This window comes from Sesamum indicum, linkage group LG9 (assembly GCF_026168435.1).
Source record: "Sesamum indicum cultivar Baizhima isolate 11 linkage group LG9, ASM2616843v1, whole genome shotgun sequence".
NCBI lineage: Eukaryota > Viridiplantae > Streptophyta > Magnoliopsida > Lamiales > Pedaliaceae > Sesamum > Sesamum indicum.
In genome coordinates this window covers 15186017-15210115 of record NC_142665.1, presented here as the reverse complement: position 1 = coordinate 15210115, position 24099 = coordinate 15186017, and the positions used below count along the sequence as shown (strand labels likewise).

General features: G+C 32.1%; 1 protein-coding gene and 1 long non-coding RNA gene across 2 annotated transcripts; both read right to left on the bottom strand.

The window, feature by feature from the left end:
• Positions 1-14224: 14224 nt before the first annotated feature.
• LOC105171280 (uncharacterized) lies at positions 14225-14995 on the bottom strand. The gene has a single exon (XM_011092337.1). It carries the CDS (start codon positions 14993-14995, stop codon positions 14225-14227), a length of 771 nt encoding a protein of 256 aa, XP_011090639.1.
• Positions 14996-20825: 5830 nt separating this feature from the next.
• LOC105171245 (uncharacterized) lies at positions 20826-21874 on the bottom strand. The gene is made up of 2 exons (XR_016067535.1): positions 21781-21874; positions 20826-21214 (listed from the first exon to the last, which is right to left on the bottom strand). It is a non-coding gene; the product is annotated as an uncharacterized LOC105171245 (long non-coding RNA).
• Between the last annotated feature and the right edge of the window lie 2225 nt (positions 21875-24099).

The window sequence follows — 24099 nt, the reverse complement described above, 5'->3', positions numbered from 1 at the left end:
TTGTTTGGATCAGTATCCTCTCTTTCTCTCTCTTACCCACCGGTTCCTCAGATATCTTCTCACTCTTCCCTAATGTTGGAAAATAAAAGTTGTGTCATGAAAAACTACTGCCTTGAAAGCGAATTTTGGTACTACCGTGGTGTAAATAGTATAAATCGATCGCTCCCCAAGGTTAACACAGCTATAACTCTCTAACATACGCACTCGTGAAAGAGAACTTGGAATAACGAACAAAGCAACACTCGGAAGAGAAAGGAGGAAAAGCAGATAGAAGAGAAGAGGCTCTCGGATTTTTCTTGGTGTGTTCCAAATGGGGTTGCTGGAGAATCATGGACTCTACACCAACCACAAAAAAGGTTGCCAAAGGATTTATTATTCCACAGAAGCATAAAAATTGACTAATGAAGGCAAATGAGAAGTCTTTGTGACTAAGGAGTCCAAAAATGTGAGAAAAGAAGGATTTGAATGTAATTTTCTTAAAGAATATATATAACCGCGCGCGCCCAGCCCAGCCTAGATCGGGACGGACGGGCAGGCGCGTGCGTGTGGTGATCTTCCAAAATCCACCTACCCACACTTCTCATCTTAAAGGTAGCAAGATGTTTTAATATATATAGAAGAAAAGTAGTTCATATTTTCTATATGGGACAAGGAAAAGGCATTAGTCATTCCCAACAATCCCCCACAAATGACTAATGTAGATGAAGAATATGATTCCTGAGTGAAGGAAGAAATATACTTAAGCATTAATATCTTTCGATTGAATTAATGCATAATGAATTGAGGCAACCAATTTGGCTAACGAGAGTGAAATGAATCTTGAACTTTCGATAGCTCAAATTGAAACCCCCACAATCACATATAAATTCCATAGTATTTGTTGTTCTGAGATAAAGTTTCAAGTGCTATTAATAGCCTTGCGCTTATACCTTGGGTTTTAATGAGTGCTCTAGAAGGAATTTTCATTTTCCTTTCATAGAAGGTGGCCCACCTTCACACTCATTCAGATAGCTTCATCAAGTCTATAGACCACTCAACAACTAAGCTATGAGATTATCGTCCTGAACAAAGTCAGGGTTATCAATCAAGTTCTTATTAGGACCACCCAAACATAGGTATATGGATTTATATGGTCATTGCCATATTCCATCAATCAATAGGTTTTAGCCCCATTACTCTCGAAGACTCAAAGATAATTCTCCTACTAAGTCCTTTCATGAGAGGATCTGCCAAGTTCCTCTTGGACCTCAAATAATCCAAGGAGATGATTCCATTCTTTAGGAGTTCTTTGACTGCTTCATGTCTGATACGAATGTGTTTCCTTTTGCCATTGTAAGCATAGTTCTTGGCAATTTCAAAGCAACTTGGGAGTCACAGTGTAGAGACACTAGCACAGTTGACCCCCACAAGGGAACATCTCCCAATTAGTTTCTTAGCCACCCTGCTTCTTGACCTGCTAATTCAAGAGCTATAAATTCAGATTCCATAGTAGAGCGAGCTATACAAGTTTGTTTTGCAGATTTCAAAGGAAATAGCTCTGTCACCCAAAGTAAAAATAAATCCACTAGTTGAGTTTACTTCATCATTATCGGTAACCCAATTTGAATAACAATATCCTTCTAACACTGCGAAAAAATTATTAAAGTGAAAACTCAAGTTTGTAGTCCCCCTTAAGTATCTTAACAAGCGACGTAGTCAATTCCAATGTTCATCATTGGGATTATGGGTATACCGACTTAGTCTACTCAAAGCGTAAGCTGTGTCAGGTCCAGTGTAGTTTATGAGAAACATGACACTTCCTATGAGTTTTGCATACTCAGCTTGTGACATACTATCACCTTTATTCTTTTTTAGATGCACACTTGGGTCATAGGGTGTTTTGACTGGTATCTCATATTGACCACCGAACTTGTCTAAGATTTTCTTTATGTAGTGTGACTGACAGAGAGATAACCCATTTTAAATTTTTCTAATTTTAATGCCTAGGATTACATCAGCTTCTCCTAGACCTTTTATATCAAATTGTGCTGATAAAAATCTTTTAGTTTCCTCAATTATTTCTATGTTGTTGCCAAAAATCGGTATATCATCGGCATATAGGCATATAATAACATATTTTATCTCAAACAATTTTGAGTATACACATATATCTGATATATTTATTTTGTATCCATTAGTTTTTAATGTATGGTCAAACTTTTTGAACCATTATTTGGATGCTTGTTTTAGTCTATATAGTGATTTTTTGAGTTTACAAATTTTATTTTGGCTAGGTACCATAAACCCCTCGAGTTGTTCTATATATATTTCTTCTTCCAAAATTCACCATTCAGGAAGGCTGTTTTTACATTCATTTTATGGACTATTAAGCCAAGAATAACTGATAGTTCAACTAGAGTTGTAAGGGTTGCAATCTTTGTCACATGTGAGTATGTGTCAAAATAGTCTATGCCATTCTTTTATGTATAAACTACAACCACTAATTGAGCCTTAAATTTGTCTATTCGTCTATCTGGTTTTATTTTTTTTTTGAAGACTCATTTGCATTTTATTGGCTTACTTCCTATAAACAAATCCACTAGATACCAAGTATGATTTAACATTATAGAATCTAGTTAATTTCTAATGGCTTCCTTCCAAAAACTAGAGTCTATGGAGATTATTGCTTCCGTATATGTCTTAGGATCATCCTTCAACTAGAAATATTGAAACAAAGTCTTCATTTAACTTGGTCTTCCATTAGAAAAGCAGTTAGAAAGTCTGTTCAAAAACTACATTCATTTTTTTGTCTTTTACTTTTTCTAGGTTCATTCACAATAGAATTAGAGGAAGTTAACAAAGGTTTATTGCTTGAAGAGGCACCGTTCTAGTAGTTTTAATCAATGAAAAAACTAGTTCAAAAAATTCAATAAACACACGGTCAAAGGTTTTAGGTCCTATGTTTGTTTTCTTAAATTTTGAATATGCTACTTTAGCTAGACAACCCCACACCTTAAAATGTTTAAAGTTAGGAGCAAATCCTTTTCATAATTCATAAGGGGTTTTATTCAATTTTTTATGTGGGACTCTATTAAGGATATAGCATGCAGATAAAACTGCTTTCCCCCACATATTATCAGGCGTACCTGAGCTTAAAAACATGGCATTCATCATTTCTTTCAAAGTTCTATTTTTTCGTTCGGCTATGCCATTTTGTTGAGGTGTATAAGGTGCAAACATTCATGGATTATTCCATTAATCTCATAAAATTCTTTTAAGAATTGAATGTTGTATTCTCCATCTCTATCAAATCTAATCTTTTAATCTTGTTATCTAATTGATTTTCAACTTCAACATTAAATTTCAAAAACATTTCAGCAGCCTCATATTTTGATTTTAATAGATAAATTCTAGTGTATCTAGAAAAATCATCAACAAAGGAAATATAATATTTTTTACCACCCTTGCTTAATATTATATTGAAATCAGCTAGATCCGAGTGAATTAATTATAACAATTCAGTACTTCTAGATGTGATGGGTTTAAAAGGTTTCTTTACGTATTTTGCCTTCTACACAGACTCCACATTCAGAGCATCTATTCGAGTCAAAAATATTTATAAGATTCATAGTTTTCAACCTTTTAATAGAGGAATAGCTCACATGTCCTAATCTATCATGAAAAATATCAATAGATTCCATCAAATAAGTAGAACTGGAAGAAATTTTATTAATAGCAGTGGAAACAGTGTTAAGGACAAATAAACCATCAAATAAGTATCCCTTTCATACAAAGTCATTATTCTTAGTGATTATAACCTTATCAGATTCTAACACAATTTTCAAGCCAGCTTTATTCAATAAACTACCAGAAACTAGATTTCTATGTAAAGAAGGCACATATAATACGTCATTCAAAGCAAGTGTTTTGCCAAAAGTAAGTTTAAGGAAGATCTTTCCTTTATCCAAGACTCCGGCGGTTGTAGAGTTCCCCATGAAGACACACTCATCGTTTGTTGCGTCATGAAGTTCATGAAATAGGTTTTTTGGGAGGAAAAATGTCTGGATGTGCCAGTATCTAGTATCCAGTCTTCTTTGTATTCCATCAGGTTGGCTTCTACGACTACAGTAACGATGATCTTGTCATTTTCGGCTAGGTTGACTTATGGAGTAGATTTAGTGGTTGGTTTTTAGTTTCCTTTTGTTGATCATTTCTTTGGCATCACTCTTACGCTTTGTGTCTTAGTTTCCCACAACAGTAGCACGATATTTTGTTCTTTTGGATCTTACCGTCAAGTCCTTTGAATGTCTTGTGTCGATTGTTCTTTTGTAAAACTTTCCATATATTCTCGTGAAACCTGTTTTTAGATCCAGCGGACTCAACAAGGTTAGCTTTAACTGAAAGAGAAGAGATTGAAGTTTTCTTATCTTTCTGGCAATTTGCTTCTTTCGTTCTCATATGGCTGATTAATTCTTGGAGGGTTAGATCCCTTTCCTTGTGCTTCAAATGGTCTCGATAGTCACTTCAAGTAGGAGGGAATTTTTCAAGTATACATTAGCTTGTAAAATCTCACACATTTTCATACCCTCACTCAGGACTTCAGTCACTAGGTTCTCGTATTCATGGATTTGGTCCATTATATGCTTCTAATCAATCATTTGAATTGAAGCCATTTACCAACGATGTACTTTTTTCGTCCAGCGTAATCACCCCCGTATCTTGCCTCCATTGTAGTCCAAATTTCTGGCACTCATATAGTTGACAAACAAATCGAATAGAGAATTATTCATATGATTAAGTAGGTAATCTCTCAACGTTTTATTCTCTCTATTATATTTCAGTTTCGCCTCATTCTCAAATTTTGTGATCGTCCCGTCTGCGGAGATTGTTGCTGCAGTAATGGCAAAAGTGGAGATTTCTTCTGGAGTTTCCAGAGGATTTTGGAACAACACATAGTCCACGTCCAATTGTTCGAAAAATATGAGCAACTTTGTGACCATCGTTTATAGTTGGTCCTGTCAGGTGGCTCCAGCTTGGAGAGGTCAGGCAGTGTTTTAGTAATTGGAACATCCATTACAACGAGTTTTAGCTTTCAACTGTTGGAAAATAAAAGACTATGCCATGGAAAACCACTGCCTTGAAAGTGAAATTTCGATACTACTGTGGTGCAAATAGTATAAATCGATCACTCCCTAAGGTTAATACAACTATAACTCTCTTACACGCTCACTCGTGGAAGAGAGCTTAGAATAACGAACAAAATGACACTCAAAAGAGAAAGGAGAGAAAGTAGATAGAAGAGAAGAGGCTCTCGGATTTTTCTTGGTGTGTTACAAATGCATGGAACTGAGCCTATTTATAGACACACAACTTGGTTGCTGGAGAACCATGAACTCTACACCAGCCACAAAAAAGGTTCAAACTCGGCTAATGAGAAGACTTGGTCACTAAGGAGTCCAAAAACGTGAGTAATAAAGGATTTGAATGTAACTTTCCCAAAAAATATAGATAACCGTGCGTGCCCAGCCCAGTCCGGACCGGGATGGGACGGGCGCCCGCACGTATTGTGACTCTTCCAAAATCCACCTACACACTCTTCTCATTTTAACGATAGCAAGATGGTTTAATATATATATATATATAAAAAAAAAAGTAGTTTATATTTTCTATGTGGGACAAGAAAAAGGCATTAGTCATTCCCAACACCCAAATCTCTCGTCAACATAATTTATCTACATGGCATCCATCAATAAATGGGAGTAGATAGACAAAAACAAAATGGGCTTTCTATTTTTTTATTTCATTTTAGTTTTTGAAATTAAGGGAAAAAAGGCTATAAAAGAAAATTACTCCATGGAAATTACTGAAAAAAGTTAAAAGAAAAATTACCTGAGATAAGAGAAGTATTGAATTTATATTAGACTTTCAATCTAGAATGTGATAGAAAAATAAAGATACAAATATATAAAATAATTAAGATGACCATCCACATCTACCTAAAATTATAGCTAGATATGTATGACTAGTTTCACCGTTTAAATACATGATAATGGTGTGATTTAATCGTGTTGATTTATCAAAGAGAGGTTTCTCACATTCTTGTGTCTTGATTACTTATTGCTGTCATGAAAAAGATTATAAATAATTAAAAATAAATATAATATTATCAAATAGTTACGAAACTTCTCAAATCGTTTATACCACTTGTAGTAACTGTGTGAAACTTGTTTGACTTGGATGATCAATTCTTGAAGAATAACAATTGAAATTGCGTTGATGCTGAAAACTTGGATCAAAGTCTTAGAAAAAATAGTTACATAAATGTAAGATCAACACGAAAAATAGTTTGTTCAAAATATTCTATGGTTCCATACTCAACTTCTTCAATCATCTTGAGAATACCATTTTTATAAGTTTAAATGTCTTATTAGTTAAAGCAGCCCGAGTTATCAGTTGACTGTACAAGCTACACTATTCTTTGTAGTGGACTTGAATCAATTTTTTTCCTCATTTTCGTTCACACATCGAGAAGAAGATACACTATTGCCCGAAGGTTATGCTTCAGCGCTCTTTCTAGCTTTCTTGGCCGTATTTTTTTAATGTATGACTCAGGAATTTTAAAAATATTTCTTGAAGAAAGGACTTTGAGAGCATGTGAACATAAAAAACCTGTAAACTCAAACTTCTTACAACTACAAGAAACATTGCCTTGAGAAGAGTCGTATATGACTGTATGCTGATAATGCTTCCTGAAAGGAATAATCTTATACTAAAAAATTTCTCCAGTCTTTCCATAGAAATCTATTTGAGAATCATAGGCCTTCGCAACTCATCCTGAAATAACTTAAAGACTTCAAGTGTATAAACATTGGCTGCATGCTTTAGAATTTCAACTGGAAAAGAAGCTACAGGCGTGCTATGACAAGTTCTCAAATCCGTTTTCAGTTCTTAACAACGGCTTTCATCAATCCATCTACCAAAGTGATGAAAAAACTGTAACAAATTATGCTTGTAGCTCACGTATCTTTTAAGGATTAAATGCATTTTTCGTCCACTAACTATAGCCATATCCCATTTTATTCCTTTATCTATCTAGGGTTTGATTTTAGTCCTTATGTAATTAAATTACTCAATTTTAGTCCTATTTTGGCCGGAAAATTACCCAAACCGCCGGAAAATTCCACGTGGAGCCTATGTGGTCATTTAAATTGGGGCTGAAACCTCATTGGTTTACATTTTTATGATTTGGTAATTTTTCAAATTTAAAAAGGAAAAAAAATGACATGGCAGATGTGGAAAAAGAGGGAAAAAGGGAGGGCCCTTGCTGTGCTGGCGGCGAGGACGGCTGCGGTCGAAGACTCTGATCTCGTAAAAATTCTGATGAAAATTGATGGGTGAGGTCTCGTTGAAAACACCTTGGCGAGGGGAGTCCAACGGTGGTGGTCCGAGACGGTGATTCGTTTGGACGGCAGCGTATTGACGGTGGAAAGTCGCGTCGGTCACCTCTTGAGCCCAGCGTCAAATTGCAATGAAACTTCAAATTGATGGAGGGGAAACGTTCGCCTGATGATGGGAGTCGACTGGTATAGGTGGTGTCCGATGATTCATCGGAAATTGATCGAAAATTTAGAGAGAAGATGCGGCGAGAAGAGGGGAGAAAAAGTGGCCATGTCATTTTTTTTTTTTAAATTCGAAAAATTACCAAGTCAGCTAAAACTGACCAATTATATCTCAGCCCTAATTTAAATGTCCACATAGGCTCCACGTGGAATTTTTCAGCGGTTTGGGTAATTTTCCGGCTAAACTAGGACTAAAATTGAGCAATTTAATTACATAGAGGATCAAAATCAAACCCTAAATAGATAAAGGACTAAAATGGGATGTGGCTATAGTTAGAGGACCAAAATTGGATTTAATCCTATCTTTTAATAACACTATTCATACTTTCATTACACTGAATGGTGGTCATATTGATTGTCGCTCGTGAACTAGCACCCGTTTTTTCCCCAAGTTTGAACATCCGCTACAACCACTCATTAGTTTTAAGTTCATATTTGTCCAACATATCCTCCCATGCACATAGAAATTCTTCTTCCTTCTCAAAATAATTTTTATCTTTTTTTCTTTTACCACTCCCTTTTGAATCTAATATTAACTTATTTATTGCATATATTTTATAAAATAATAATTATTTTATTTTAAATAATATTAAACAATTACACATGCATGTAAGATGTACCACAAATTACTAGTTATTATATGAAAAAATTGTATTTTGATCCCATATGTTAAGGTCTTTTTTAATGTAATTCTATTTGTTATGATTTTCTCATATTACATCCCATAAATTAAAATTTTTTGTTATTTTAGTTTTTCACTCGTATTTTTCATCCAATTTGCAATGGTGCCATGTATAGTATGAGGAAATAAGATACGTTGAGAATAATAGTACTTTTGCTCTTCAGAATTGAAGATCAGGAGAGAGTCAATAGTTGTTATATGATCATATCATCTAAATATTTAAATTATTTTAGAGAAAAAATTATTTAATATTGATATTATAGCATGCCCCGTTCATATGTAAATCCTACACGTGAAGTCTTTTATTTAGAAATGGGTTGCAATATGAGATTCAATCTCAGGACATAAATTTCATCGTAGATGCAATAAATTTTTTGAACAATCAGTGTCTATTTTAGTTCACAATAAATAAAACAATTCAAGATAAATCAAGAAATTATAAATTTATTTTACAAAATTGTTGTTAGAAGTGTTTGCAGATTATTAAAAGTAGAAGTTGAATATTAATAAAAGTAGAAGATTTATGTGACGATGGTTGAGATGTTCTTCTAATAATTTCTCTCTCTTGTCAAGATTTGTTTTTCTAAGGGTTCAATTCATTTTGACCCCCTATAATATAATAAAATATCAAAAATCTCCCTATGAAATTTTTAATGTAAAAAATTACCCCTATATTACTAATAAGTAATCACACCGTCAATTTGAGCCTATGTTTATAGAAATAATGACTATGATACTCCTTTTAGTCAACTGGTCAAACTAGGCTTATTAATATATAATTATTTTAATTTATAATATATATAATTTATAACTATTAAAATATATTTATAATATATATAATTGTAATTTATAAAAAAAATTCAAAAATAACAATTATAACCCCCCACCCCCCGCCCCATCTCCTTCCCCGTCCATCTTATTCCCCCCTCCACCCCTCTCTCCTCCAACCCCCCGCCCCTTCCCTCCCCCCTCCCCTTTCCTCCCCCACCGCCCATTTGGACGACCTTTCCTCCCCCCTCTCCTTCTCTGCCCCTACCACCCATTTGGGCGACGCCGGTCGCCTAGAAGTGGAGGATGGCGCAGATGATGGGCGAAGGCTGTCGCCCTCGTTGCGTTCCCGTCGCCCAGGGGTGAGGAGGGCGTTGCGCCCTCCTCTTCAGACGTCGTCGTTGCCTTATATATATATATATATATATAATTAATTTTTAATTAATTTAGTTAAAAGAATATTTTATTATTAATAAAAATATATAATATTTTAATTAAATAACTTTTGTATAAAATAATATTTAATTATTAAATACATATATATAATATTATATATATTAAATATGAGAGAGTGACAAAAATGTTAAAAAAGATGTACTTTTATAGGAAAATCACAGTCAAAGCGCGTGTGGCCCAATTTTTATAAGGGAGAGGGTTTTTTGAACTTTATTTTATATTGTGGGGGTATTTGATATTTTAATTTTCATAAGAATTTTTTTAAATTTTTCTATTATCACAGGGAGTTATCTGGGTTTTATTCATTTTTCTAATATCCCCTCTTTCTCTCTCTTACCCACCTATTCCTCAGATATCTCCTCACTCTTCCCTAAATCTCTCATCAACATAATTTATCTATATGACATCCATTTAAAGATGCACAAGAAGATGTAGCACTAGATGGGCTTTCTTGGTCCCTCTTATTCAAATGTATAACTTAGGAATTTTAAAAATATTTCTTGAACAAAGTACTTTGAGAACATGTGAACATAAAAGTCCTACAAATTCAAATTTCTTACAACTACAAGAAACATTACCTTAAAAAGAGTCGTACATGACTATGTGCTGATAATGCTTCCTTAAAGGAATAATCTGATACTAAAAACTTTCTCCAATCTGTCTATAAAAATCTATTTGAGAATCATAGGCCTCCGCAACTCATCCTGAAATAACTTAAAGACTTCAAGTGTATAAACATTGGCAGCATGCTTTAGAATTTCAGCTGGAAAAGAAGCTACAGACGTGCTATGACAAGTTCTCAATTCCGTTTTCAATTCTTAATAACGGCGTTCATCAATCCATCTACTGAAGTGATGAAAAACTGTAATAAATTACGCTTGTAGCTCACGTATCGTTTAATAACACTATTCACACTTTCATTACGCTGAGTGGTGGTCATATTTGCACAAAATGATGGTCGGCCAGTTTATACGTATAATTCATCTCCCTAAAATACTATATTAAAGTATATAATCTAAAATGATCTTACTTATAAAATATAAAATACAAAGCAAGAATAGGGACTTACTGAAAGGGGGAAACGAGAAAGATGGACAATAAAAAGAAATAATTGAAAGAATTTCAAAATTTTCATATCATATCATCAATTTGAACGAAAATGTATAAGGAGTAAAATGATTATATATCATAACTCAGAAAATAAAATAAGTACAAATAAAAATAAAATGACTATATAAGTTTAGTTAAATCATAAATATAGCAACATTATCATCGGTGTTAAAGGAAAAAAAAACCTTTATCACCCAAAGAAATCTTAAAAATTGAAAATTTTAATAACCAATTACAAAAGTAAAAGTGTTTATAATAATATAATTTCTTTGCCGAAAATTCAAAGAATTATTTTTTCCAAAACAATTTGCTACATAATTTTGATGAATTTTCATTGATGAAATTTAAAACTTGAAAAATGATATTTGTTTGAATACTTTGGAATGTGTTGTATAGTGATAATTTTAATTGTTTAGTAGAATGAACTAAAAAAAAGATTAAATATCTCAAAGTTGAAAAATTGTTTTATGATCATTTTATTACAAATAAATGAATATAGTTAAAAAATTAATCCATAAAATTGAATTAACCGCTGTATTTGTTATTAATTCAACACATGTCTAAAAAATATTCAATTGAATTAAAATATAAAAAATAAGAAAATATAATTCAGACAACCATGTGTGGAGTTTTTTTGAAAAAGAACTCGAATGACACACACATTAAAATACATATATTTACACGTAAATGTAAAGATTTACAAACCATAGAGGACATTGAGAATTGTTTTTTATAAATTTTAATATACTATGTATATTTTATTATTTAATTAATGAGTTTTTAGCAAAATAAAAAATATTGAAATTTAACTACATTAATTTAAAAAGATATTTCCATATATTACCGTGTGATAAAAGAGGATTTCTCTTAAAAACATACAATCTATAATACATTATCTCTTTTCTAATAAAAAAATAAAAAAAGAGAGAGAATGCATTGGTATCACTTTCGATTTCCTTCATATATAAATATATGACAATATCTGAAAGTAATAAAAGTAATGATATATATATATATATATATATATGAGTTATATACTAAGCTACATATATACAATAAGACTTTGAAATGATACAAATAGTGATAAGAAATTAATACAAATGCAGAATAATAGTCATGTTTGCAACAAGAATGGAAACTGCTTTCATTCTATCTTCACACAACAAAAATTACAGAGGAGTTTGGCATAAATACAGAGAAGAAGAGGAAGACGACAAAAAAGAAAAACAGAAAAACTAATCAGAAAACTAATCCTGAACAAACTTAATAAATTGTGCACATCACTGCCTACTAGGCGCCACATCACGCTTAGTCAACAACTAATAAAAACGCAGAAGTAAAGAAACAACAAAAAAAAACGTAAAAAACAACAAGCACTATGCAACTGTAGTTCTTGCTTGCTGATGATGAAGGTGAGTTCTTCAAACTGAACCTGGATGCCACTCGCGTATGATTGCAACATCCCCCCCACAAGTTGGATTTGGGAAGGTAAAGAGCAAGCCCAACTTGCCCAGCAAAACAGAGAAGGAAGAACCAGAGAGAGATTTAGTGAACAAATATGCAAGTTGATCACTGCTACGAACGAAAATAGGAAGTAGAAAACCAGATTTGTAGCAATTGCGCACAATGTGGCAATCGATATCGAGGTGTTTCGTTCGCACGTGAAACACGGGGTTAGCCATGATGTGAATGGAAGCCTGATTGTCACAATGCAAAGGAATTGGGCGAGTTAAGGAGATTACCAAAATCACGCAGTAAGTACGAGATCCATTGAAGCTCACATGTAGTCGCAGCCATACTGCGATATTCTGCCTCCGCCGAAGAACGAGAAATTGTACATTGCTTCTTGGTCTTCCAAGAAACAAGGGCTGGACCAAGGAAGATAGCAAAACCAGTAAGCGATCGTCGTGTGTCCGAGCAAGACGCCCAGTCTGCGTCACAGAAAGCTTCAAGCTGCAAAGAGTTGGAGAAAGGAAAAAAAAGACCTATGTCAGGACACCCTTTCAAGTATCGTACCAGGTGCATAGCAGCAAGCCAATGTGATTGGCAGGGACGCTGCAAATATTGGCTTAATTGCTGGACTCCATGCGATATGTTGGGACGCGTGAAGCTGAGGTATAATAGTCGTCCAACTAGGCGGCGATAAGGTTCTGGGTCATCAAGCACAACATCAGTATCAGAGCATAGTTTAATCCCAGGAAGTAACGGAGTAGCTGCACTCTTTCCTTGCTGCAATCCACAATCAGAAATGATATCCAATATGTATTTTGACTGAGTAAGAGATGTACCAAACTCTGAACGAGCTATTTAAAGTCCCAAAAAGTAGCAAGCAGTGCCCAAAACTTTAATAGTAAAAAGGCTGTGAAGGTGAGCCTTAACTTGAGCAATGTGATCAAGAGAAGGTGCCATGATGAGTACATCATCAACGTATACCAATAATCCAACAAATCCAGATTCTAACCTTTTGAAGAACAAACAGTGGTCGTGTTCTGACTGCTGAAAACCAAAGGCTTCGAGACTATGCTTGCGTTCTACCACTCCGTTTTGTTGTGGAGTGTAGGCGCAACTACGTTGGTGAACAATTCCAGAGTCAAGGAGAAAAGTTTGGAAGGAAGAACTGAGAAATTCATTGCCATTATCAGTGCGAATTGACTGAATTTTCTTACTGAATTGAGTGAGGATTAGTTTGCAGAAATTTTGAAAAGTTTCTAAGCACTAGCTTTTATATTTCATAAGAAAAGTCCATGTTGATCTGCTGTAATCATCAACTATTGTCAGAAAATAATGACAATTTGATATAGTAGGAATTTTGTAAGGACCCCAGATATCGATGTGAACGAGAGAAAAAACAGAGAGTGATTTTATATTGCTAGACTCAAAGGGAAGCTTATGCATTTTCGCGCGAGGACAAATTTCACAAGGTTCATTAGCGCCATCATACAGAGGCAAATCAGCAATATGTTTCGTTGAGGTTCTAGACAGATGTCCAAGACGTTGGTGCCACAAATCTCCCTGGCATTCAATCAAGGTACAGGAATGAGATTTACACTCAGAAACTGACAACCTCCCTTTCTCTTCAACAATGCAAGACTTAATGATATAAAGGTTCCTAATCAAATGCCCAGTTGCCAATACTCTATTAGTCTTCTGGTCTTGCAGCGTGCAAGAAGACTTTAGAAACGAAAAAGAATAGGCAAAGAACCACATAATTGTCTCACAGACAGGAAGTTAACAGAGAAGCTGGGAATATGGAGGACTTGTGTAAGAATGTTGTTTGAAGTAAGTCTAACAGTACCTATATGGGAAACCGATTGGGTATGTCCATTTGGCAAGTGAATGAGTAAAGGATTAGCAAGCTTATCATAGATACAGAATAAATGAATGTCTGCACATATGTGGTTTGTTGCTCCACTATCCACTATCCATGAACTGGAAATTATAGATTCTGAGCTCAAAGTGTTACCTGCAAAGTTTTTCAATTGAGCATAGTGAACTTGAAGTGGATCAAGAGGTGTTTCATCGTGCATCAATTTCTTCATCTCAGTTCTCACTATGTCTGCAATGTTAGGAATCATTTCTCCAGTTATGGTCCCCTTGGTTTCAACAGCAGTTACAGCACTGAAACCTCTTCCTCGCCCCACAGACTTCTTGGCTCCATGCTACAAATGCTAACTTGCATCTGTTTTTCAATTCGAATAAGCATCGAAAAAGCCTTGGTGACTGAAGGCAATGGATCCAGTAATAGTATTTGGTTGCGCGCTTGTTCGTAAACTGAACTTAATCCCACTAAGAACTGGATTAGTTGATTAGAAGCTGTCACTTCTGCCATAGCCTTGTTAACATCGCATGTACAGCCAGCACATACGCACTTTGGTGCGGGAGCAAGACACAATAGCTCATCCCAAAGGTGTTTCAACTTGGTGTAATACTCTGTAATACTCATATTTCCTTGTGTAACTTGCCCAATTTCCTTCTGCAACTGATATATCATAGGGCTATTGCTTTCTCCAAACTGAGCCTCCAATTCTAGCCACAATTCGCGCGAAGAAGCCACATACATAAAAGACTCTACGAGTTCCTTGGACATACAATTAAGCATACAGGTCGTAACGATGGAATCGATGCGATTCCAGCGTCTGAATTCATCAGTATTGGTAGGTGGACGGCTCGCAGTACCGTCAATGAAATCGAGTTTCATTTTCGCCGTTAAAGCTCTTCTCACTGCTCGACTCCAGGCAAAGTAATTGTTGCCTATGAACTGAGCCGATACCATCACCATTCCAGAGTGATCCGAGGACTGAAGCTGCATAAACTCTTGATCAAAACCACCACGTGATGTGGCGTCATTACCCAATGAATCAGTAAATTCTGCCGTAGCCATGGCAGAAAAATTTCAACAATATGATGCTAAGAGATATGCATAGACCTTCACAAAGAAGGCTCTGATACCATGATAAGAAATTAATACAAATGCAGAATAATAGTCATGTTTGCAGCAAGAATGGAAACTGCTTTCATTCTATCTTCACACGACAAAAATTATAGAGGAGTTTGGCATAAATACAGAGAAGAAGAGGAAGACGACAAAAAAGAAAAACAGAAAAACTAATCAGAAAACTAATCCTGAACAAACTTAACAAACTGTACACATCACTGCCTACTAGGCTCCACGTCACGCTTAGTCAACAACTAATAAAAACGCAGAAGTAAAGAAACAACAAAAAAAAAAACGTAAAGACAACAAGCACTCTGCAACTGTAGTTCTTGCTTGCTGATGATGAAGGTGAGTTCTTCAAACTCAACCTGGATACCACTTGCGTATGATTGCAACATAACATTAATATCAATAGTATACATAATAAAAAATTCTAGTAGTTGGGATCATGTCCTATTCTTTTATCTTTAATTATTTTTTTAAATTAATTTTAGTAATTAAAAGAATTTAAAAATACTTTTTAAAATGTTTAAGGAAAATATATACAAGTGGGTTAAGAAATTTGATTTTATTTTTTTAATTAAAAAAGTATTAAATTTTTATTTTAAATAAATATATGAAACATTAATTAAATATTTTTTATTTTAAATAATATAATTTATTAAAATATATTCAAACTAAACTATAACAAAAATTAATTTTTAGATTGTGATTTTAATTTAATTCATCAATATAAATATAAATACCTTTTTATGTTTAGGTATGTAAATAATTTTATTTTTGAATATATTATTTATATAAATTAAGGATTGGGGAGGTGGCAAAGGTGATATGATTTTTTTACCATGTCATACTTGCCACATAAGACAGTTTTCTAAACAAAATATTCGGATCAACAACGGTGGTTGAATAGGTGTGAAATTCCCAATTTAAATAGGTCATGTGTAGTGCATGTGATGAATTACGATCAAATTAGGACAAATGTGACTAAAATTGATACCTTTTGAAAATTATTGTCCTTAAATGCTATTTCAAAAATTGCATTTTTTCTACTTTTTAATATAACTTTTTATGATTATGTTGAATTTTCAATCCTAAAATCGTTCCTTTTTCACTTTATATTAATTTATTAATTTTATACCTATAACTTCTTGTCAGTTTCATTCACTTTTGAAGGACCAAAAGATAAAATAAATAATCTACACATAAATTTTAATCTCACAAATTTTGAAGAACACATGTTGAGAAAATGCTGAAAACAATTTTGAATTGACAAAACAATTGTTGTTAACTTAGAATTGATTTTAGAATAAACCAATGAGGGGATAAGAAAACCAAATTGGTAATGAGAAAAGTCCCAAGGAATTATGAAATATTAATTATATTAATTCCTAAAGACAAACATATTAATTGAACAAAATTATATTAATTCCTAAAGACAACAAATAAAATAAAAAGAAATAAATGAGTACAAAAGCCAAAAGTAGAAGAAAGTATTGTGCATCGTTTATGTTTTTAAGTAAAACCACACAATGAATGATGAAAATAATATTTCTGTATTTATTATTAATCTATTACGTGTCTACAAATTTTTTTAAATCAAAATATACAAAAGACGAAAATAAAATTCAAGCAATTATTTGTGGACTTTTTCTTAATACATAGATTGACAAATCATATAATCATAGATTTAGTAGAATCATATATATAGATAGTTGGATTAAATATAAATTAAAACACGGTGTTGCTTTCCATCTCGTAATTATCATTAATAAACAAAAAAATCATAATAAAATTAAATTATAAAATAAAAATTTAATGAATGAAACTCAAATGTACAGTAAAATCGGTGCGTAAAAAGATGCAGAGAGTGCAAATATTTAAAAGAAACAAAAACTAAATAGGAGATTAAATGAAATCATACAAATTGAGTATTAAAAGAAATATTTTAGCCATTTGATCTTGATCAAAATCAGCGACCTCGTGTTCAACCACATATTCTATCAAGACAGTGTTTTGGATCATGAGGACAAGAAAGCACGTGAGGCTCGTCGGGTTCGTCCTCAACTTCGATCCTCTGACGCTCAAGTTAGAAGAGTTGAATCGAATAGAAAATGTGCGATCAAAGCTAAGTAGGTCGAAGATAACTAAATACCAATTACCTCAAATAACTGTGCCGGAGTATTTATAGGGCCCAGGTGGTCACTGTTGTTTGGGCCACGTGTCCTGAGAAGCAGACGTCCTCGATCGGACGGTCCTCAAATTTCGGGGTCTTCTTTCTCTTGATGGGTCCGGGTTTCAGTTTACCCGACCCGTTTCTCAAACACGCGGATTCTGATTCCTAAAAAGATGAAAATACCCTTCATTAAAGGTATTTTTGGCACTTCACCATTAACACTAGATAAATTTCTTTTTCCTTGTAGAGAAAAAAAATCAAGCACCATGTGAAAAACTAAACCATATTAAAATTTTATAAAGGAAACATAAGAAAAGGGTAGAGACTTCTAAACATCATGAAAATAATATATCAAAAATAAATAAAATGATATCATGATAAAAAGAACAAAACATCAGTCCTATAGGAAAAGAGTGAAAAAATAAATAAATATTAAAATTTAATAAATAAAAATATATGAGTAACATATTAAGAGATAGCTTCCCAGATCATGAAAATAAATTATTAAAATTAAATAAACTAATATCACGGAAAATATAAGACACCGTTCCAGCCACAAAACAATAACGAAAAAACAGCATACGAAGTGTTAAAATTTTGAGATTATGAATACAAAATAGAGAATTGATAGAATTGAGTCTATCTAATAAATAATGAGATGCAGAATTGAATTTCAAGTATAAATTCGATTGAGACCATAATCATTAGGTAGTAAAAATTTTTGGTTTAGATATTTCCAAAATTTGTGGTTGTTTTAAGCAATTAGTTTTAATTGAGGCTGTTTTAATCTTCTTAGCTTAATTTTGAACAAGGCTAAATTACATTTTTGGTCCCATAAGTGGATATGTTTCCAATTTAGTTCCACACAGGCCAATTCGCACATTTACTCCCATATGTGGACTTTTTTTTTCAATTTTAGGACCAAAGGGGGATTCCGTTAAAAAATTGGAGGCTAGCGTTAAGTTTTTAACGGAATCCGCCCTTTGGTCCTGAAATTGAAAAAAAAAATCACATATGGGACTAAATATGCAAATTGACCTGAGTGTACGACTAAAATTGAAAACAGGTACACTTATAGAACCAAAAATTTTCCGTTAAAAAATTGAGGCTGGCGTTAAGTTTTTAACAGAATCCGTCTTTTGGTCCTGAAATTGAAAAAAAAAAACTCACATATGGGACTAAATATGCAAATTAGCCTGAGTGTAGGACTAAAATTGAAAATATGTACACTTATGGAACCAAAAATATAATTTAACCTTTTGAACAAAGAATTGTGGTTGATCAACATCCAAATTTAGGGAGTAGATATGATTGAGGTTTGATTAAGTAACTTAGTTTAAGGATAATTAGTATATGTTAATTGATTTTGACTACGTAAATTATGCATTGGAATAGGATATGGCTAATCAACTTCCATGATTTGATTTTCAAAATCAAATTTCCTAATTATCAGTTGCATAATTTTGGAAGGCAAATATCAACTAATTGTCAGTTGAGTGATATTATATTATGAGTTAAATATATTTTGCATCCCTGAATTATGTATAAAATGCATTTACACCCCTGAACTATAAAACTTAACAAAATGGCCCCTCATGATATATATTAATTTTTTTATGACGAAAATGCCCTTATTATGTACACCCCTAAAATATCTGTATTACAATCATTCTCTTAAATATAATCTGAATTATTATTATAAATTGTTTTATTTAAAATAAACACTGCCCAAAATTTATAATTTGTATTGAGTATAGGATCTATATAAACTCCACAGATATATAACTCTTATATTTTTTACACAACTAGTAAAAAATTTATATAATTTTTGGCTGTGTTGTTATATATATTGAACTTTTTTCAAAAATAAATTATCAATGCAAATTATATTTTAAAATATATTTTAATAAAATATATTTTAAAAAGTAGAATAAAAAAGTATAGGGGTAAGTGGGAAGGGTATTTTTGTCTTATCAATGACAAATTATTTTGTCTGGGGTATTTTTGTTACTTTTCGTACTTTAGGGGTGTAAATGAGATAAAATGCATAGTTCAAAAGTACAAAATGTATTTAACCCTTATATTATTGATTAATTATCTTTAACTAAGAAAAACTTTCTTAATAAACTATCTTAATTCATAAGACACAATTTAAAAGATTTCGGAGAATTATTTATTTTATTGAATTTAAATACAATAAAATTTTCTTTTATGCTTTAATTTTAATATGGTCTTAAATTTTTATGCTTTATATTAATTGCGAGTGGAATCACAATAAGTATGTCCGCGTAAAAATAAAATTAAAACGTAAAATAAATCATCATAATAGAAAAAAAATAAAAAAAATATTGGATAATAAAATTAGTCAAAGAATGATAGAAAGATTATAATTTCAAAATTATGGGGTATAATTGATTGTTATTGTAACAAATTTTGATTTTATGACTAAATATTAGGGCACATTATAGAAATCATTATTTTTCTATTTTTTGTTAAAAAACTTAATTTGAAAATGTAATATTAAAAACTCTCGTACATGAAATATTTGACATTAAAAGTTTAAAAAATTAATATTTTCCCTAACTATTTTTAAGTAAATAATGAGTAAAAAGTGGAAATAAGTCCGTTAGAAAATATAATAAATTATAAAATAAAATTAAATATTATTTAAATACCTAAAAACTTGCCTTATAATATACTAACTAACCATTAATACTATATATTTATGTGAAACTAAAATATGGAAAATATCCTACACTTATAAATAAAAAAATATTAACTTATATAGCCACCTCATTTTCCACATAGGAAAGAGATGGACTCATTCGTTGGTTTTTAATTTAAATATAATAATATGATTCTGATTATATCTAAATGTTCGATATAAATTCTAGTTTTAAACGACTTATTTATCTTAGGTTGAAAAACATTCATTAAGAGAAACAAAATTTTAGGACTTGAAAATTTAAGAACTCAATAGTTTGGACAATTAATTTTTTTTAATTTCTCTTTTCTATTAATCTGTTTCATGGTTTCGATATTAAGACACGTGGTCGATATCACGTCTTTTGAAAAATATATTAGAAGAAAATTTACTTTTAACTAATTTTATTGGTTATGGAGTAAAATCATAGAAAATAATTATTATTAACCATGATTAAATAAAAATCATATAAAACTTAGATTATCCAATATAAAAACTATTTTACGATAGTTATGAGTCATAACAAATATTTTAGTCATGTCGTTTAGCTATGACAAATATTTTGGTCACACTTGCAATTTTATTAGCTAGAATTTTAATAGGTATGGACTAAACACGTTATAAATATTTATTATTAATCATAGTTAAATAAAAATAGATGTGAAATCTTAGACTATCTATCATGTAAACTATTTTTACCATGGCTATGAGTCATAATAAATACTTTGCTACTTTTTTCAGCGATGACAAAATGTTTTAGCCATACTTGTAAAAACTATGGTAAAAAGCCATTACGTGGCTATAGTTAGTAACTATTTATTACGGCTGTTTTGTATTAACCATGTCAATAAATATAATTAAATATTAAATTTCTTCTAGTAACGGTATACAGAATATTAAAATTTAGTACTCTTCCGTTGCATCATTTATTACCATATATAATCATTAATAAAAACATTACAACAAATGCAAAGTAGGCCAACATTTATTTGTTGCAACTAAGCTTTGTTTAAGATTGCAACAGGAACTTGCTTTGTGCCTGGGCAATTCTGTCTTGGCTTCTTCTGGAACGTACAGTTGCAGCGGTAGGCCTTTTTGCCTGCTCTCGACAGCTTCATTGGCTGCAGAAGGGCTGGTGGAGGAGTTGGCGGACTAGCCGGCGCAGTTGAGATGCAGAACCCTAATCGGCCGTGATAACGAGTGTTGCACTTAGTCTTACACACATTTATATTCACAGTACAGTTGACGAATTGGTTGCACATTTGAGGAGACGCAAGTGAGTCACCTGAAAATTAAGAAAATCAACGGTTAAAAACATCGATCACCATCGCTTGTTCAGCCATAGGTAATTTTTATGTTTTATCATTGGTGATTTGTTTGAAAGATAAGTCGAAAAATATTCACTAATTAATCAAGGAACACCCTTTATTTAATCATTTGCGAATTCAAGTACCTATGTTCGTAATAAAAATAACATAAAAGTATAATTGCATTTTTAGTCATGTAATTATAGCTATTTGGCATTTTGATCCCGTAATTCGCTATATAGCATTTAGTCCAATGTGTTTTTAACTTTCATGATTTCAGAACAAAATCGACCGAAAAGTGAAAATCCCGACAAATTATATCCTCAAATTCCAAAAATTAAAAACATACATGATTAAATTGCTACTTCAGTAAATTACACGACCAATATACCATAATTATGGGATAAAAAATACATTTAAGCCCAACATAAACGAGCAAATAAAGAATTAACGGGGGGTGGAAAAACTCCACGCAAATAAAACTTTTGTAAACAATAATTGAGATAGTTTTACTCGATACGTAAACAACCGCAAAGTTAAATACCTATGAGAAAGAGGAAGAGAAGGATTAGAATGGAAAATCCTATTTGTGCCTTAGCTGCCATGTTTAATAATAACTGGGATATGAATAAAGATATATGAGCAAGAATAGTTGTGTTGTTTCTCCTATATATACTGTTGTGAAAGGTGAAGTGCTACCTCTCCACTCTTGTTATGGATGAGTTGCATTTACTTTTCCAACCTACAAATTCAGAATCAGTTTATGTTGTAGATATGAACACAACTAATCTTGCTATTATCCAGATGATGTTGTAGTTATAGCTACAACTTTAACAATATATTTGTGCTTATCCCTATATACGCGTCATTATGAATTTGGGAAAATTGTAATTTTAGTTCTGTAACTTAACGGGGTGACATTTATTTGTCGTGCACGAATTAATTTTTGTAATTTAGTCCTGTAACTTTATAAATAATTTTAATTTAATTAAACTCTTGTATAGAATTTACTGATATTCAGATTATCTCAAGAAAGAAAAAGAAAATTATCTAATTTCCACGTTTTTCTTCCTCTCTCTACTTAGTCGATACATGCAATTAGTTAGTTCGGGAAATTGAAATATTTATTTACGCATATATAATACATGGTAAATTACAATGAGCTCCTTTAAAATTTGATATAGTTACGAATATTTTTTTGTTGTGTGAAAAATTATTAATGCCCTCATAATGTTTCATGCGATTGTCTAATTCTTGGATGGAAAATGAAACTATGAACTTTGGTCTTGCCATATTATTTTTAAATTGAAAAATTATAAAAGGAAATATGATAAAATGGATGGAAAAATTTTAAAAGTTGTCCACTTAGTTTATAAGTTTTTTTTTTTTAAAATTATAAAAAATAAGTAAAAATTATGATTTTTATATAGCCTATCAGGGCATTTTGGTCGGTTCACTACAAAATATGCAAACCTAATGGACTAACGGATTCAGCTAGTCGTTGGACGGCCGTTAAAATTAGGAGGTATTTGTAATTTTCAACATTTAAGGATTATTTGTAGTTATATTAAAGTTCAGGATAGCTAGGTATAGTTTGCCGATAATTAGTACTAGCATGAACACCGTGCCATGCACAGAAATTTATTAATTTTATAATATTATAAAAAGTTTAAATTCCGTAATGGTATGTTATATTTTAATAACCATTCTACTGTATAGAATAGTGCAGACTTATTTATATAAAATACAGTATTGAATTCCTTACAATGTTTTTTATGGAACATTTTAAAAATAATAATAGAATCTTATCATATTTTTACACATTGAAAAATTAAAATTATTTTATAAGTTTCAAATTATATATATATATATATATATATATGCATATTCTTATTCAATTAATGAAGTACAATATTATGTAAAAGATATTTTCCTATTACCCGGATAGAATTTCTCATAGGAAAATGTTATTCATATTAAATGATGTAGCACCCCCTTCGCTACAAGGGCTATATCTACCCTAAACGTCATACTTATAGTAATCCCTGTGTTTATATATATAAATTTGCATACGTAATCCCAACATGTCATAGCAAGTATTATCAACCTACAATATTATATATATATATATATATATACATATCAAACACCATAAGGTGATTCACCACAAGTAATCCGTACAATTATATTCTCTCTGTACAAACAAAATGTGAGTTGTACTCTAACTGACTAGGAGGAGAAAACTGCATACTGGCCCGACCTGCCTGGGTATAGCGTGTGGACCTATTCTTCAACAGTTAGACACCTCAAAGTCTATTCCTGAAAGAAAATGTCAACAGAGGGATGAGCCTGCCACTCAGTAAGTAAATAATCAGCCTATCTATATATGTACATCAAACACAGCCCAAACATGACAAGTAGGCAACATGCATGGATTACGGTCAATTTAACTCCAACATAATCAACTGTAGTACACCACATAGCTTTCTCATAATAAAATAATCAATTAAACTTCTTTTTCCCTAGTTTGCTTACCAGAAGGTGATATCGTGTTTTTCCCGTCAACTCAATCTCACCGTCATATAAATTTAAGTGAATCCCCTTGACAGCCGGCTCATCAATCTCATTTCGCATCATAGCTCTTTCAATTCGCATCATAGCTCTTTTATTTCGCATCATAGCTCTTTTCACATCACATCTTTTTTTTCATATCGCATCAAAGCTCTTTTCATTTCATTTCTTTCTCATATCGCATCAAAGCTCTTTTCATTTCATTTCGCCTTATAGGCTTTTCAACACATCAAGGGGTATTCACGCCACAATTATATTCAATTTCCACCACTCCCTCATTTCCACATATCAC